At 41.7% G+C, this 15307-nt stretch overlaps 1 protein-coding gene across 6 annotated transcripts in view; it reads left to right on the top strand.

Moving 5' to 3' along the window:
* rap1gapb (RAP1 GTPase activating protein b) overlaps window positions 1-15307 on the top strand; it is a 196806-nt gene that overhangs the window by 68902 nt on the left and 112597 nt on the right. For 3 of the 6 annotated variants that reach the window (XM_049566392.1, XM_049565740.1, XM_049570871.1), the window contains exon 1: window positions 14190-14246. The exons of 1 other annotated variant lie outside the window; for it this stretch is intronic. In XM_049566392.1, coding sequence (XP_049422349.1) covers window positions 14203-14246 — 44 coding nt within the window. In that variant the 5' untranslated portion in view covers window positions 14190-14202. Of the gene's footprint in view, window positions 1-14189; window positions 14247-15307 lie in introns of those variants that run through there. 2 more of the 6 variants (XM_049567916.1, XM_049568720.1) reach the window with 2 other exon arrangements.

Below are 15307 nucleotides of genomic sequence, written 5' to 3'. Positions count from 1 at the left end.
TAATGACCCAGTCACCTTGTCTGTTTGTTTTGGAGAGGAGGAGACCTCTGTGGATAATTCAGCTCACGGTAAAAAAAAACCTCCCAAATGATGAACTCTGAAGGAATTTTAATCAGGAGAAGTTTTAGCTGGTTGCAATCAGCAGTACTTACTGCGAGATGCCACCAATAAATCTCCTTAAATCTTACACAGTGCTCCTTAAACATATAATTGGAAGAATCTGACTCCCTTTATGAAAGAATGAACATACAGTAACTGCTTCCTCTTTATTAATAAAGGCTCAGAATGTTTTAGAGCTCAGTATTATAAAACTGGAAGATGATGTGATCCCATAATCCGCCATTCTCTCTTATTCTCTCAGATACTTAAATGTCACAATACTGCACAGTGACGGGTCATTTGCATAGTACCAGCCTGCAATTAAGTGTTACATCCACAGATGCCAGGATGAGAGGAGGCAAACAAAAATCTCTTATCTGATGGACAGCTTTGCATTAATAACCTTCTTTTTTTTTAATATTCACAGCCACATCTTGTTGAACTGTAAGCACATGCTTCGGGGGACATCCTTGAAGTGTAAGAACTTTTAATGTGACGGCTCCAGAAAGCCAGCGCAGGTCGGGTTGTTGACAGTGGACAGGCCCTGAGGTCTGCATGAATGATTATTTTGATGAGGCTGCATGATTAGGAATCTCTCCCTGCCTCCTCTCAGTCCCCGTCTGGCCTTCTCATGTGGATAAATCAAAGTCAGCCCCTAACTGAGTCTCTGTTGCTTCTCTGTCTGCAAAGTCATTAATCCAAGGATGTGGCCCACAGGGTACTCTCCTCCTGCTTGACTCAATAGTAACATGAAAAATAAGCTTGGTTTCTCTCTCCCTCGCCTCTCTTCCACTCGCCACATCTCTCTTTTTATTTGTTCTAATGGGCTTCAGCTCTTGGTTTTCACCCCGGAGGATGAGTTACGTGTCCTGCTGGGGTCTTTCAGTGGGATTGTGTGAGTGTAGCGGTGCTGTAAATTGCTACGCTGTGCCCTCACTCTACATTGCTCTGGGGGAACATTCACAGAGTCTCCCGCGCTGTTGGTGTGATGTGTGTCTTCATATTCTGTCTTTGTCTCCTCGCCAACACGCTCGTGACTGTAACCGGGGTGTACATAAACAGATAACGTAGAAATAAAGGCAACTGGATCCTGTCATGCCTAATCATGCTATATATATCCACACCCCTGTCGCCAGTCTGAGACACACACACACACACACACACACACACACACCCTCTTTCTTTTCTCCGCTGTCTCTCTTCTCTCCATCTCCCTAATTTTTTTTCTCTCTGTGACGCCCCCACCTCCCACTTCCTCTGTTATCATGGCCTGGAGAGGAGTTGTGAAATTCATGACATTCAGATCTAGAGGGGCTGGGTGATGGAGGACAAGAATAGTCCTCCGAGTTCCTGCTAGAATCTGTCTGTCTTTGATGAGCGAGTTATACAATGTCAGCACCCCCGATAATCTCGCTCTCGCAATTTGTGGCAGAGGAGGAGAATCTCATTTGTTGCATTTGGTTACAGAGCACTGGCTGCCTGTGCCGAGCCTGTTTCTGCTCCGTGACCATTTAACTGTACTGACCAGTAACGTGTGCACAACCTGAGATGGAATAATGGACAGTGTTACGACGATATAAAGGAGATAAAATCTTAATGCTTTGTTCGTGAGCTGCTGTGTCTCTTCTCCTCTCCTGCTCTGTTTTCTCTCTGCTGTGAAACTCATCACAGGCGATAGACTCGGTTGCTTGAAAGGCAGCGGAGTCTATCTGCTTAAAATTCAAAGTTGTCTGTGTCAAACAGAGCTCTCAAACAGCCCCAGAGACACTCAGCAGCTTGAGAGGATGAAAAAGTAGTTCCTCTGGCTAACAGCGAGGGGTAGTGTTGCTCCAAGACAACTTCATTAGTCTTCTGCCTTTCCTTTTTCATTTGGCTTCCTCTTTCCTGTTTGCTTCTCTTACATAAAACCCTGACTACAGTGAGCGTTGACTATTCAGCTGCATAGGAAATGATGAATACTTGGTGGGTTAGACATTTGAAGGTTGCCCTTTAACAGCCTTCGAAATACAACTGATGAAAGTTACTTTTAAGATTTAATTAACTACTGATGCTATTCTGATGCTGGCCTTTAACTGCTTGTGTGCTTGTCAAAAGTGTCACACCGGAAAAAAAGGATTAGTGCTGCTGTCTGAAGTGAAGCTAAAGTGCATTTTAGCCCACAGTAAGTTCGACAAAACTGAAATGAAAACATTTCTGTGGGCATTTCAGGCTACAGAGGCAGAGCCTGTTGTCCCTGCGATCTTGTCAGGGGTGTAGTTGTGCGCAAAGCTGGTAAATATTTAATGTGTCTATGTCCTGCTTTGCTGTTCCCACAGGGGAGGAACTGTACTGTAACTGTGTAATTGCTCCTTAGCCCTTAAGACGAAAGAGCTGTTGCTGCACGAGAAGGTGTATTGGCGATTCTGACCTGAGGGGAGCACGGAAGTTTGGACGGCTAAGAATTTCTATCAGGGCAAGTATTTATTGACACGTGCATAATAAAGTCTTTGGCGATGAGACCCCATTGTGATGTCATCATGGTTTCAAGGGCGTAGAGAAGTAGTGAGTAGTGTAGGATACCCCTCCGATGGAACTGAGTCACTGGTGCTGGTGGTGATGAATGAGGAGGATGCTGAGATCTGGATGGATGAGAAGAGAAGCGTGCTCCTGGTGAGCTCAGACCTTGGTGCTGGAAATGATGAATTGAAGGTGAGTGGGGTAGAGGAGGGCCGTGGAACGACAGCTGACAGCAACAGAGAGGAGAACAGATTTGAAGTTTGACAGCAAAGACATGATTGGCTGATAGAGACTGTGGCAAAATCTGGTTGGTTTAAAGGGATAGTCACCCCAAATTCAAAAATACATATTTTTCGTCTTACCTGTAGTGTTATTTATCAATCCAGATTGTTTTGGTATGAGTTGCAGAGTGTTGCAGATATCAGCCATAGAGATGTCTGCCATCTCTGTAATATAATAGAACTAGATGGCACTCGGCTTGTGATGCTAAAAGCGCCAAAAATATACATTTGAAAAACTCAACATCAATGTCTCTTTCCAGAAATCATGACCTGGTTACTCAAGATAATCCACACAGCTTGTTGTGAGCAGTTTCATGTAGGAAGTATTTTCTTTCTACTGAACTACACCCACCAACCTCAGTGCCAGCCTGTGGCATAGGCAGGTATAGGTGAATGCTAAGGATGCCATCATCCATAGGGGGCGCCACAAGTTTATCTTTTACTATTTTTTATTTCATATAAGGCCACACCAACATAACTACATAGCAAAGCCCATTAAATAATAGAGAGGCCTTCTTTGTTTTGGGTTCCTGCCGCCCCCTGTCCCCCTTTCCACTGCTTGCTACACCTTACCTGCTCTTTGGCAGAGATGGGCGAGTTATCCGCCGTCATGTGAACTCTGAAACACAGTATTGTTATCGTGTCAAAAAAAAAAAATCTGTGTTGAAACTGGCAGGAGGAATACCAGCTAGGTTCGCCTAGGGCACCAAACGTGCGAGACTTACCACTGGTCTACAGTATCACCGCACAGAAAGAAGTGTGCGTCTACTCCTGGACAAGAGGCTCGTGCTCGTGACAGCATGAGATGTAAACATTTATGATCCTCGGCTGAGCTGTAATGTTAGCTAGCTCAGTTGTGCTAGGTGAGCTAGCAGCAGATGAGTGCTTCTGTCTGTGCAGCAATATGGTTAGTGGGTGTTGTACTTAATTCTGTGTACACTGGTATTAGTCAGTCCTCTCTGGTTTTCGCTGATGTGTGCCTGTGTGTTCTGTCTCTACATGTGTGAGCTGTGTACCTGACAGTTATGTCGCCTGCGTTTTTAGCATTTTATTCCCTTTGTACAGAACTTTTGTCAATGTAAGCTGTTTTTCAATGGTCTTTCTTTGCAAATACATTTGAGTTGAGGTAGAAAGAAAATAGTTCCTACATGAAACTGCTCACAACAAGCTCTGTGGATTATCTTGAGTAACTGCATCATGATTTTGGGAAATAGACATTGCTGTTGAGTTTTTCAAATGTATTTTTTTGGCGCTTTGAGCACCACAAGCTGAGTGCCATCTAGTTCAATTCAATTCAATTCAATTTTATTTATAAAGCCCAATATCAGAAATCACAATTTGCCTCACAGGGCTTTACAGCATACGACATCCCTCTGTCCTTATGACCCTCGCAGCGGATAAGGAAAAACTCCCCAAAAAAACCCTTTAACGGGGAAAAAAAACAGTAGAAACCTCAGGAAGAGCAACTGAGGAGGGATCCCTCTTCCAGGACGGACAGACGTGCAATAGATGTCGTACAGAACAGATCAGCATAATAAATTAACAGTAATCCACATGACACAATGAGACAGAGAGAGAGAGAGAGAGAGAGAGAGAGAGAGAGAGAGAGAGAGAGAGAGAGAGAGAGATGCAGGTAATGACAGTAGCTTACAACAACATTATTCAAAGTAATAATATTATAGTTATAGTTCTGGCTACTGTGGTACAATATGTTGAAAGTATGTATTAATATCTGGCAGTATACAAGTGTGACAATAGTCATATGTGTATAATAACAGTAGAAGTATGACTAATGACTAATGATGGCAGCAGCAGCAGGAGGCATCTGGCAGGACCACGGCAGCAGCACAACCACACACGTCATGCTGTCCAGGCACCGCTGCAATATGAGTTAATCTGAGAGACAGTGGAGCACAAAGGCTCCGGAGAAGAAGCCGAGTTAGTGACATCCAGAATGACCAAGTTAGCAAGATGCAGTAATAGAATACGAGAGAGAGAGAGAGAGAGAAGGAGAGAAGGTGCCCGGTGTATTATAGGGGGGTCCTCCGGCAGACTAAGCCTAAGTCAGCCTAACTAGGGGCTGGTACAGGGCAAGCCTGAGCCAGCCCTAACTATAAGATTTATCAAAGAGGAAAGTCTTAAGTCTAGTCTTAAATGTGAAGACGGTGTCTGCCTCCCGGACCGTAACAGGAAGATGATTCCACAGGAGAGGAGCCTGATAGCTGAAGGCTCTGGCTCCTGATCTACTTTTGGAGACTTTAGGGACCACGAGTAACCCTGCGTTCTCAGAGCGCAGAGTTCTGGTGGGATAATAAGGCACTATGAGCTCTCTAAGATATGACGGAGCTTGACCATTTAGAGCTTTATAAGTTAACAGTAGGATTTTAAATTCAATTCTGGATTTTACGGGGAGCCAGTGCAGAGAAGCTAAAACAGGAGAAACATGATCACGTTTCTTAGTTCCTGTTAGTACACGTGCTGCTGCATTCTGAATTAGCTGGAGAGTTTTTAAGGACTTACTAGAGCTACCTGATAATAGAGAGTTACAGTAATCCAGCCTTGAGGTAACAAAAGCGTGGACCAATTTTTCTGCATCTTTTCGGGTCAGGATAGGCCTAATTTTCGCAATATTACGCAGATGAAAAAATGCAGTCCGTGAGGTTTGTTTTAAATGAGAATTAAAAGACAAATCTTGATCAAATATCACTCCGAGGTTTCTTACGGTAGTGCTAGAGGCCAGAGCACTGCCATCTAGAGAAACTATGTCATCAGATAAAGAGTCTCTGAGTTGTTTGGGGCCAAGAACAATAACTTCAGTTTTGTCTGAATTTAACATCAGGAAATTGGTGCTCATCCAGGTTTTTATGTCTTTAAGGCAGTTATGGAGTTTAGTTAATTGATTACTTTCTTCTGGCTTCATCGATAAATACAACTGTGTATCATCCGCATAACAATGGAAATTTATAGAGTGATTTCTAATGATGTTACCTAAAGGAAGCATATATAGAGTAAATAGGATTGGTCCGAGCACAGAACCTTGCGGAACTCCAAAACAAACTTTGGTACGTAAGGACGTTTCATTATGAAGTGAACAAACTGAAAACGATCAGATAAATAAGATTTAAACCAGCTCAGTACAGAACCTTTTAGGCCAATTAAGTGATCCAGTCTCTGCAGTGGAATTTGATGGTCAATTGTGTCAAACGCCGCACTAAGATCTAATAAAACAAGTACAGAGACAAGTCCTTTGTCTGAAGCAATCAGAAGGTCATTTGTAATTTTAACTAGTGCTGTCTCAGTGCTATGATGCACTCTAAATCCTGACTGAAATTCCTCAAATAGATTATTATCATGGAGAAAATCACACAGCTGGTCTGCGACTACTTTCTCAAGGATCTTTGACATGAAGGGAAGATTAGATATTGGTCTATAGTTGGCTAACACCTCTGGATCCAGGATGGGCTTTTTTTAATTTAATTTTATTAATTTTATTAATTTAATTTTTTAATTTAAGTTTAATTACAGCTACCTTAAAAGACTGTGGTACATAGCCTGTTAATAAGGATATATTGATCATATCTAATATATGAGTGTTAACTAAAGGAAAGACCTAGCCTAGTTGGGATGGGGTCTAAGAGACACGTTGATGATTTAGATGAAGAAATCACTGCAGTCAATTCTTGAAGAGAAATTGGGGAGAAGCAATCTAAATATATATTAGGTTTTACAGCTGTGTTTGAGATTAGATAGGTACTATCTGAGGACAGGAGGTCATGAATTTTGCCTCTAATAGTTAGAATTTTGTCATTAAAAAAGCTCATAAAATCATTACTGCTAAGGGCTAAAGGAATACAAGGCTCAATAGAGTTTTGACTCTCAGCCAGCCTGGCTACAGTGCTGAAAAGAAACCTGGGGTTGTTCTTATTGTCTTCTATTAATGCTGAGTAATAGTTTGCTCTGGCATTGGAGGCCCTCTTATAAGTTTTGAGACTGTCTGTCCAGATTAAACGAGATTCTTCCAGTTTGGTTAATCGCCAATTCCTTTCAAATTTTCGCGCTATTTGTTTTAACTTACGGGTTTGAGAGTTATACCAAGGAGCGAACTTTCTTTGCTTTTTTGAACTTCTTTTTAAGAGGAGCTACAGAGTCAAGTGTTGTTCGCAGCGAGCCTACAGCGCTATCGACAAAATGATCAAAGTCGGTACAGGAAACCTCTGTTACTGAGGGACTTGGTATTGAATTTAATGACGGAGTAATCTTTTCCTTAAATTTTGCGACAGCACTATCTGATAAACATCTAGTATAGTAACTGTTGCTGAGTGGCGTGTAATCGAGTAAAAAGAAATCAAAAGTAATCAGATAATGATCCAATAGCGAGGGATTCTGTGGAAAGACTTTTAGATTATCAATTTCAATTCCATACGTCAGAACTAGATCGAGGGTATGGTTAAAACAGTGAGTGGGTTCATGTACACCCTGACTGAAGCCAATGGAGTCTAATAATGAGATAAACGCAGTAGCCAGGGAGTCATTATCAACGTCGACATGAATGTTAAAATCGCCTACAATAATAACTTTAACTGATTTAAGAACTAAACTGGATAAAAACTCTAAGAACTCTGTGTTCTATTATATTGGAGAGAAGGCAGACATCTCTATGGCTGATATCTACAACACTTGACAGCTCACACCAAAACAATCTGGATAAGAGAAAAAAAACATGTATTTTTAATTTTGGGGTGAGCTATTCTTTTAACTGCAATGTCTCTAATCAGCTGATATGAGGAAGTAGTAGAGGAGGAGGAGAGGGGGGATGAGAATAAGTAAGATTAAGATAAGATACTTTTTCTGGTTGAATTTATGTTCAGCTTAATGTGTTCAGGGTCAGTGAGTGCAGTATATCAGCTACTGTGGTGGATCAAGGCAGCACTTTGTTGCAAGTGCAGTGATGTCATATACACTGTGTATAAGCCCTCTGTGTTTTTTGTCTGTGTCATCGAGCCTTTGTCAAATACAAACTATTGTAGACAAGATTCTTAAATGCTAATTTTCTGTCTATGCTCTTCATGTTCTCCTCCTCCTCCTGGCATATTTATCATTTTCTCCTAGATGTAGCGTCCTGTATCAAACCTCTTCACTCTGTGTCGTGACTCTGTCTGTTGCTGTGGAGGTGATCTGTTAGTAGAGTATTTATCCACAGCAGCGACAGCAGTGTTTCACTGGACTGAACCCCATCTCGCAGAGAGCAGCCTCTCATTACTGTCTCCGTCCTCCCATTGCCAGTCAAGTCCTCAAAGTCAAGGCTGACCTGCTTTAGAAGAGCACTCCAGCCAGCCTGCCACGTCTGCCGAATGAAACCTGCGGACACAGACTAATTACACCAAACTGCCCTTTCCCTTTCACCTGCCTCACACAAATCACTCTGGGTAAATAGCTTTTTTTTCTCCTCTCCCTCCCAACATCCTCACAGAGGACATCTTTTGAGGGACATGGGGGGAAAGAGCTCTTGAAACTACATTAGAGTAGCGACAATAACAAGTTTGTCAGCCGAAGTCTGGCTCTGGAGACTCGTTGTGTTTGAGACATGACATTTCAGTGTCATTATCAGCTGGGGAACTGGGGAAGGCTGACTGGAAAGGAGGGGCAGCCGTTTGTGCCCACTTTGCTCGAAATAAAAAAGACTGCAAAAAGGATGCTAATTTTTGCCTGTGGCAATATAATCAAAGTACATTTGAACACTTTTCCAGTACAATAAATCAGCATAAACAGCTGTCAGATACAATGACCATCAAATGTGTAGAAAAGACATATGCAAATACTTTAAAGAGCAGCATGGAGGATTTAGCAGCATCTAACAATGAGGACTGCAGATTGCAACCAGCTGAAACTTCTCCTGTGTGGCAAGACTGGGCTCCCAGTTAGAATTCCTTCAGTGTTCACTGTACAAAGGGCTTTTACCGGGGGCTGAATTATCTGCAGAAGTCTCCTCCTCTTGAAAAACAAACGGACTGGGTGATTAAAACCATTAAAAACACTGAATAAAGCAGTTAATTTACAAACTGGTGGTTCTCTGTTGTGTTTGGCTCATCGCAGAGAGCCTGGTAACCCAGCACCTGCTCATGTTTGCTCACCTTTTTCTCTGGTAACTTAAGATCCACACGTTTAGGAGGTTTTTTACTAAGAACTGGGTTATCCACAGAGATCCCTTCCTCTCCAAAACAAACAGACCAGGGGTCTCATTTATAAACATTGTGTACACACAAAGTAAGGCCTGAAAGAGGCGTACGCCACTTCCCACACAAAAACTGTGAAGTATAAAAACAGTCTTGACGGGAGAAACTTTGATCCATGCCTACTAACATTTTGGAGATGGGAAATTCGCGACACAGATGATGGTAAAGGTGGAAGCCTGATTGTAGAAATTGTGGAATAATTTTTGCTACACGTCATTTTTTTTGTCCATATGTATATATTTAGTAAAGATCCTACACACTGTTTTATAAATGAGACCCCTGGTGATTTAAACTGGTAAAAATGCAGAATAAAGCAGTTTCATGTAAAAAAAAAAAAAAAAAATCTTCATGGTTTGGATCATTGTCAAGGGGCTGCTAACTATGGTGGCAGATGCGCAAACACAAATGGCCCTACATAGAGCTAGTGTTTGGTTTGTCCATTTTGGGCTACTGTAGAAACATGGTGGTACAACATATCGATCTCCATAGACGAGGACCTGCTCACTATGTAGATATAAACAGCTCATTGTGAGGTAACAAAAACACAATGATTCTTATTTTCAGGTGATTTTGGGCGGCAGTACCTCAGTCCATAGGGACTTGGGTTGGGAACTGGAGGGTCGCCTGTCAAGTCCCCGTCCAGACCAAAATATGGAGCGTGAACTGGCAGCTGGAAAGGTACCAGTTCACCTCCTGGGGACTGCCAAGACACCCCTGAGCAAGGCACCGAACCGCTCGGAGCGCCTGTCATGGGCAGCCCACTGTGACATCTCTCCACTTAGTGCATGTATAGGTCCTGTTTGTGCATGTGTGTGTTCGGACCTGTGACAACAGAGTGAAAAATTGAATTTCCCCTCGGGGATCAATAAAGTAAATTAAAAAAAAATTATACATTAAAGAAAACACACTTATTATATTATAATTATAATTATTTCCTATATCCTCCTGAGACCCTGCGTCCTCATATGAGGACATCACGTTTTAGGTTTACTTGACCTTATATGTCACTCTTCTTAACTTAGATCTGTTGTCCTCGTTCGTGGACTCGTGGTAGTAAGGGCACAATACACTAATCAATGTTAAAACAAGATGGCAGCCATCTTTGCCAAGCCGATCCCGACACAAAAGTGGACAAGGTTCAAAACTTGTTTATTTATGATTAAGAAGAATTTTAAATGGCAATAAATTTTACTAATAATAGCAACAGTAACAAGCTAAGACGCTGTTAATAGGAAGTATTCGTTTGAAGACACTGGGACTTTATTATCGTCTTGTTTGAGGACATTGGGACTGACTGATCCCAAATGACAAGGAGTAATTAAAAAATGCATACCATGGTCTCAGGAAGATTTATCCCTCTAAATCTTACACACTGGGCCTTTAATATTGAATATTTTCATAGTATTCACACTATGGACTGTAATGATAAGTCAAAAATGAATCCGCAATTGTATTAATAAATGATGAATTAAGTCATTTTTATTTACACTGCACAAATCATACTTATTATATTATATTTCCAATATATCCCTGTGAATCCTACACCCTGGACCTTTGAAGTAATGAGGGAATCATCTATTTGGCAAACTGTCATCATGCTTCAGCTTCAAAACAAACAAATCCCAAGAGACTGAGCCACCTCTGCTAAGCAGACAGCTGCTGGATTCAAATCTAAATATATGTGACGTTAGCCCTGAGGTCATGACCCAAATATATCACATAATACACTTTTCCCCTATTGTAAGTTGCTCTTTTTCTGCAGCACTGTCACTCTATCTTAATATACAGTTTTTTGGTCCCAAACCAAATGTTTAGGTCCAATTTCACAGGAGATGATTGATTGTTTTTGTATCTGAGATGCAGAATAGTCACATGGCACATCAATCAGTATCAATATGAGTTAATACAGAAGCAGAGGGACCTCAGTGGGGACACTGTGGATATGCATGGCACATTCCTGTGTCCTCTCCTCTAAGCTTCTGATGTGATTTATAGCCCATGTCTGGCTAGAATCCAGTCAGACCTAATAGAATCACAAGAGGTCGACGGGGGAGTCATAAGGGCACCCCGACATTAGCACTGATGCTTAGGGGGACAAGAGGACAATCAATGTACTTGAGCCAGACAGGACAAGGAAGTATATACTGTCTTATCATGGCAGAAAACTTAATAATTTACTTGGATAAATGGTATATAAGAGGCAGGGGAGAAGGCAGCCAGAGGCAGAGGGAGGACATGAAAGGAGAAGAGCAGAGAGAGAGAAGGATGAAATGAAGAAGACAGAAAATGAAAAGAGACAAGAAGGAGGAGATATCAGAGCTGTTGTAAGATCGTCCTCTCTTGTTTGACCATCAGCAGACGTGCTCTGCCAGCAGATTGACTGAGATATCACTTTCCACACACCCTGATGCAGGTGTCACTTTGACAAGTCTCTCTGTTTGATTTACCTCGGGAGTTCAAGACAAATGATGTTGATGCAGTGGTAGAAATGTCATCCTCTGTTCTTTGTGAGAGGAGTGCGATCACAGCAAAATCTTTGAATGTGGGTCACAAAGCTGGAATTACCAGGGTGAAATAGGTCAGGTAACATGAGAGACTTGCGCAAATCAGATATTTTGGCTCGTCCTCTTTTCAGTCTAATTCCACTTCAGTGGGAGTGATAGCAAGATATTACTTCTTCATTAACAGAACACTTCAGATTTATTTGTCTCGCTCAGATGGTGACACTCGGGTACGCTTGATTTCAAAACATCAGGTACTAAAGAGAGACAATGACAGTCACGTTAAAAAGCAGGTGTGCCAAATTATTGTCTTGACATAAGGTGTGGCACCTTGCCATCGCTTTCCCAACACAGTATAAACTTTGTGCCAGATCACTGAACTCTCCAAAGGGTAGAGAAAGAAATATATCAGTCCTGAACATGGGCAGCATTCCACTCCATATCTGCAGAGGTTTAAGAAGATGCTTAATATTGTACCAAAATGATTAAGTTGTCACATTATAACTTTGTCATGGTAGATGTTTGAATCTCTTGATTCCTCAAAATGAATGTACTCGAATCAATTAGAGGGTTGATATAAAAGTTCTTAGGAATTACTGATACAGTAATTATATTACTTTTAATTGCTTTAGTCATTTTTGATGTATAAATGATAGCTTTTCAAATGTACATCTTTGATATTATTCTTTGTCATTTATACACCACCATGTTTCTCCAGTAGCCCTAAATGGACAAACCATCGCTGGCTCTATACATGCATCCATTTTCATAACTGCTTATCCTCTTGAGGGTCGCTGGGAGGCTGGAGCTTATCTCAGCTGACATCGGGTGCCCCCCCCCCTCCCAACCCGGGTTCGAACCAACCCTGTCAATGCTAATCACTGCACCACCGTGCATGCTCTTGGCTTGTGGAAATTATAACGGATTTAGCCAAAACAATTTACAGATTTATCAGCAGAAAATATTTGTTGGTTGCAGCAACAAAAATGCATAGCAAAAAATGGATTAAAAAAAATCTTGTCTCTAGATGGCTTTCCTACAAAAAAAGGAAGGGGTCGGAAGCAGATCTACTTTTTCTAACTTACTGAGAAATTCTGGATCTGGCATCTGTCCTGCAAACCAATGCTGCTTGTGCTAGGTTGACCAGTAAAAAAGCAATGCATTAACGTTAGAGAAAACATCAGAGAGATTTAGTCATGGGTTTGACCCATAGTCAGACTCATATGTGCACCAAAATCAGTGACTATCGGACGTATCAGAATGGTAAGTGTAATTAGCATCTTTTATTTCTTTACGTAGTTTGTCAGCTCGTAACTGGCAGTGGCTACCACTGCGTTGGTGGTTGTAAAACTTACAATAATACCTGATGCAATGTTACAGTGTGTTCACATTATTATTACATTATTATATATATTTGAGCAATGGCTCCCAACTGGTGGGTTGGGGATCCATTCTGAATGGACTGCAAGTGACTTGAGAACCTGTCAAGTACAGTGAATTTCTGGCACAAGCTTTTATTTTGAAATGCTGTTTCATGCTGTAGAGTGAGTGAATAACAGAGACAGCAAGTAGCTCAACAACATGGCCAAACGCAAGTATGACGCTGAATATATTAAACCTTGTGGACCTTGACCTAATAAGGACAAATCTGGACCCCATGGCAGGGCCAGTTGGGAACCAGTGTACTAGAGGTTTAATCAAAGTTTGCAGAGCGATATATTCCGTCTGGCTGAGATTTTTAGATTATGTGTAATAAGTCTGCTCTGCGCTGGAGGTTTCGGGTTTCTTTGCAGGCATTCGCATTTGAGACAGTGATTGGCTTTTGTATTAGTGTCATTCCTAATCTGACTTGTTTGGCATACATTTGAATCTAGAATGAAGGAAAGTACATGGATGTGGCCCCCTTCAGCAGAGGAATGTGAACACACTCCTTTAGATTTTGTTCAGATTTAAATCAGTCTAGTCATAGTCAGACATTGTAGGGGACATAAACAGAAGAAAAACACATTTTTGAGTGTAGGGGGACTTAAAACTGTTGCTACATCAATATGTCTACATGACTACAACCCCAAGAGCCATTTTTGTGCAAATAGCTGTTGTGATTCATGTCATGAGACTTGCTTGTCAGAGTTTATCGGCAGAAGGAAGCTGCCTTCTTTGGACATTGGACTTGTAAATTTAAGTGCTTTTGTTCCCTCTTCATGCTGGAAATGAGAAAGTATTAGTCAAATAGAGCCTGAGAAATAGTCCCGTTTGTTTCCAGGACAACAGGACAGTCGGACACACCTTTCTCTTAATCTGGCAGAGATAGGAGCTACTTAGCCAGGGAGCACAGAAGAGACACAAGGAGGGAGGGCCGGGGTGTGTACACACATAAAATACTCTCAGACAAAAACACACACACATTCGATGAGGGCTGAGACAAGGAGGGAGGAGAGAGGAGGAAGAGTTAGAGGTGTAGAAGGAGCGGAGATGTGCGCAGATAAATGAACAGAGATAGGGAAAGGTTATTCTGTTATTCTGTAGCCTGGTGTTGTAAGCCGAGCCGATACCCTGCGCTCACCTGGGAATCCTCATCAGCCGTTCAGCAGGATGCCTCAGAGGAAAAGGAGTTTCACATTTGGAGCTTATGGAGGGTAAGATAATAGAGGACTAATCTCTCTGAGTGTTGGAGTTTGCCAGCTGTGTGTATGTGGCGGTGTACCTGTTGCATCTCGTTGCTCAGGGAGTTGCACTGCACCTGCTCAACAACTGCACAACTAGACGAGTCTGACAAGGTCATTGACTGTCAGCACTGTGCTCTCCTAATTTATAGCTTTAACCATTAACAGTGAAAAGCTGCCGAGATGTTACAATAATGAGCCGCAAAGGGGCAGGTTAAAGAGATTGCTTCAGTGCATGCGATTGGCTCATCAGGGTGATGATTGATTGTCTCGGTCATGGTGACCTATTCCAACATGCTTTTTTTTTTTCAAAGTCAGACTGCTCAGCTAAATAACCTTAATTTATATTCATAGAGGGTAAAATCACTGGTAGTTTTCTGAGAATTATTGAGTCCATTAGTGGTAAATAGTTATCCAAAAATGATCAAGACACGAGGCGACTTTTTCATTACCTCTGGAGTGCCGCCTTTTATCCAACCAATATATTTTGGGGAAAACAAACACATTAAAAACAAAGCTGGCCATTCATCATCAGCGAGAGTGGGGTGTCACTCTCAGAGATAAAGAAATTAAATGTTGCTAGTTATTGTTTTAAGATAACAGATTCAATTAAAGGCTTATTTGGGTGGTGTTTTTCACTGCGAGGGAAGTGAAAGTGAGCTATTAGCCGCATTTTCACAGTGGCGGCGAACAAGTCAAATATCTCATCAGCGTGATGAAAAGGAGGGTGTGAAAGAGGAAGGATTCGACTTTGTATAGTGACAGTCTTTTTTTCGTGTGTGAGTGATGGTTTTGTAGCCGTCAGAATGTGGATCTTTGAGATATGTCTTTGGTTTATGAGCAGTGAGCCGCTCAGCCACGCACTGCATTAGAATTCATGAGGAGACGAAATTACTTTTACTATTGTGTTTTTGTTGCTTGTGAGCTCTGCCAAGTCTGCCGAGAAAACACTCATGAGGGCTCAGTTTGACATTTCTGTGGTAGGAATTGGGTTGGAAGTTGGTCTGAGTGCACATGCAGATACAGCAAACCAA

Source organism: Epinephelus fuscoguttatus, linkage group LG1 (assembly GCF_011397635.1).
Source record: "Epinephelus fuscoguttatus linkage group LG1, E.fuscoguttatus.final_Chr_v1".
NCBI classification, from domain to species: domain Eukaryota; kingdom Metazoa; phylum Chordata; class Actinopteri; order Perciformes; family Serranidae; genus Epinephelus; species Epinephelus fuscoguttatus.
This window is presented reverse-complemented; position numbering and strand designations above follow the sequence as displayed.